At 62.3% G+C, this 1204-nt stretch overlaps 1 protein-coding gene across 1 annotated transcript in view; it reads left to right on the top strand.

Moving 5' to 3' along the window:
- Positions 1–1204, top strand: part of QSOX1 (quiescin Q6 sulfhydryl oxidase 1) — a 12263-nt gene that overhangs the window by 10797 nt on the left and 262 nt on the right. Inside the window, 3 exon segments of the mRNA XM_009994668.1 lie at positions 206–385; positions 773–1192; positions 1195–1204. The exon segment at positions 1195–1204 is cut by the window's right edge and continues 262 nt beyond it. Coding sequence (XP_009992970.1) covers positions 206–385; positions 773–1192; positions 1195–1204 — 610 coding nt within the window.

Genomic DNA, 1204 nt, shown 5'->3' with positions numbered 1-1204 from the left:
GTTGTGCCACGGGCGGGGATGCTGCCTGTGGGCAAAGGTGGGTCTCATCCCAAGGCAGGCCTGGGGGGGGGGTGGCACAAGATCTTCAGAGTTGGGGTGTGGGGCTGCCCCCTCAGCCGTGGGACTGTGGCAGTGGCACTGCAGGCTCTGGATTCACCTTCCCATTGCCCCTAATAATCTGTGTGTGTGTGTGTGTGTCCCCAAGAGCTGCCTCTGGAAGTGCTGGGCACCATGCGCTGCTACGTGCGGAACTTCTTTGGCTGCCGGGAGTGTGCTGAGCACTTTGAGGCCATGGCAGCCAAGTCCATGGACCAGGTGGCGGGCCGGGAGGAGGCTGTCTTCTGGCTCTGGTCCCACCACAACAAGGTCAACGCTCGCCTGGCAGGTAAGGGGGGCAGCGTGGGGTTTGCTTCCTGAGGGAGAAGGAGAGGTGAGGTGGAGGAGCATCCCCCCACTCATGGATGGAGCTGGAAATAGCTGCATTAGGGTGCAGCAGTGGGGGCACCCCCTTGTCATCGTCCCCCACGACAGGGACAGCAGCTGGTCACGCAGCATCTGACCACCCTGGAGATGCAGTCTGGTTTTACGTGCTCCCTGCAGAGAGCTTCCCAAAGCTGCCATGTGCCCTCCAAGGACCCTTCCTTCCGAGACGGCTTCTCCAAACGTCCCCATCCCCAGCTGCTGGGTGCTCTGAGGTGTTTATGTCTGTACAGGGGGAAGGCTGCATCGCCTGTCCCCTCTAACCCCCTTTTGCTGGCTCTGCTTCCTGCAGGAGGTGACACAGAGGACCCCAGGTTCCCCAAGCTGCAGTGGCCTCCTCCGGACATGTGTCCCCAGTGCCACAAGGAGGAGCGGGGGGTGCACGTCTGGGATGAGCCAGCCGTGTTCACCTTCCTCAAGGCACATTTCTCCCCGGCCAACATCTACCTTGACTACGTTGAGGCTGATCCCATCCCCACGGCCAGGGAGGGGACAGACACCAGGCTGGGCACCGAGAGCCCACGAGAGGCGAGGGACAAGGAAGAGGAGGAGAGTGAGATAAGAGCTCCACCAGGGCGACTGGGTTCCCCCGAGCCTCGGCGCCCCTGCATCGTGAGGATGAACCCCAAGCTGCGGGAGGTGGGGGAGGACATCGTGGACTTGGACTCCTTCAGTGAACAGCACTTCAAGAGCCAGGCACTGCGGGCAGCAGCAGCAGCAGCCG

The sequence above is a fragment of the Chaetura pelagica genome, unplaced genomic scaffold (assembly GCF_000747805.2).
Source record: "Chaetura pelagica isolate M959 unplaced genomic scaffold, ChaPel_1.0 scaffold363, whole genome shotgun sequence".
Lineage (NCBI taxonomy): Eukaryota > Metazoa > Chordata > Aves > Apodiformes > Apodidae > Chaetura > Chaetura pelagica.
Note: the sequence above shows the minus strand (reverse complement) of the source record. Positions and strands in the feature narration are given on the sequence as shown.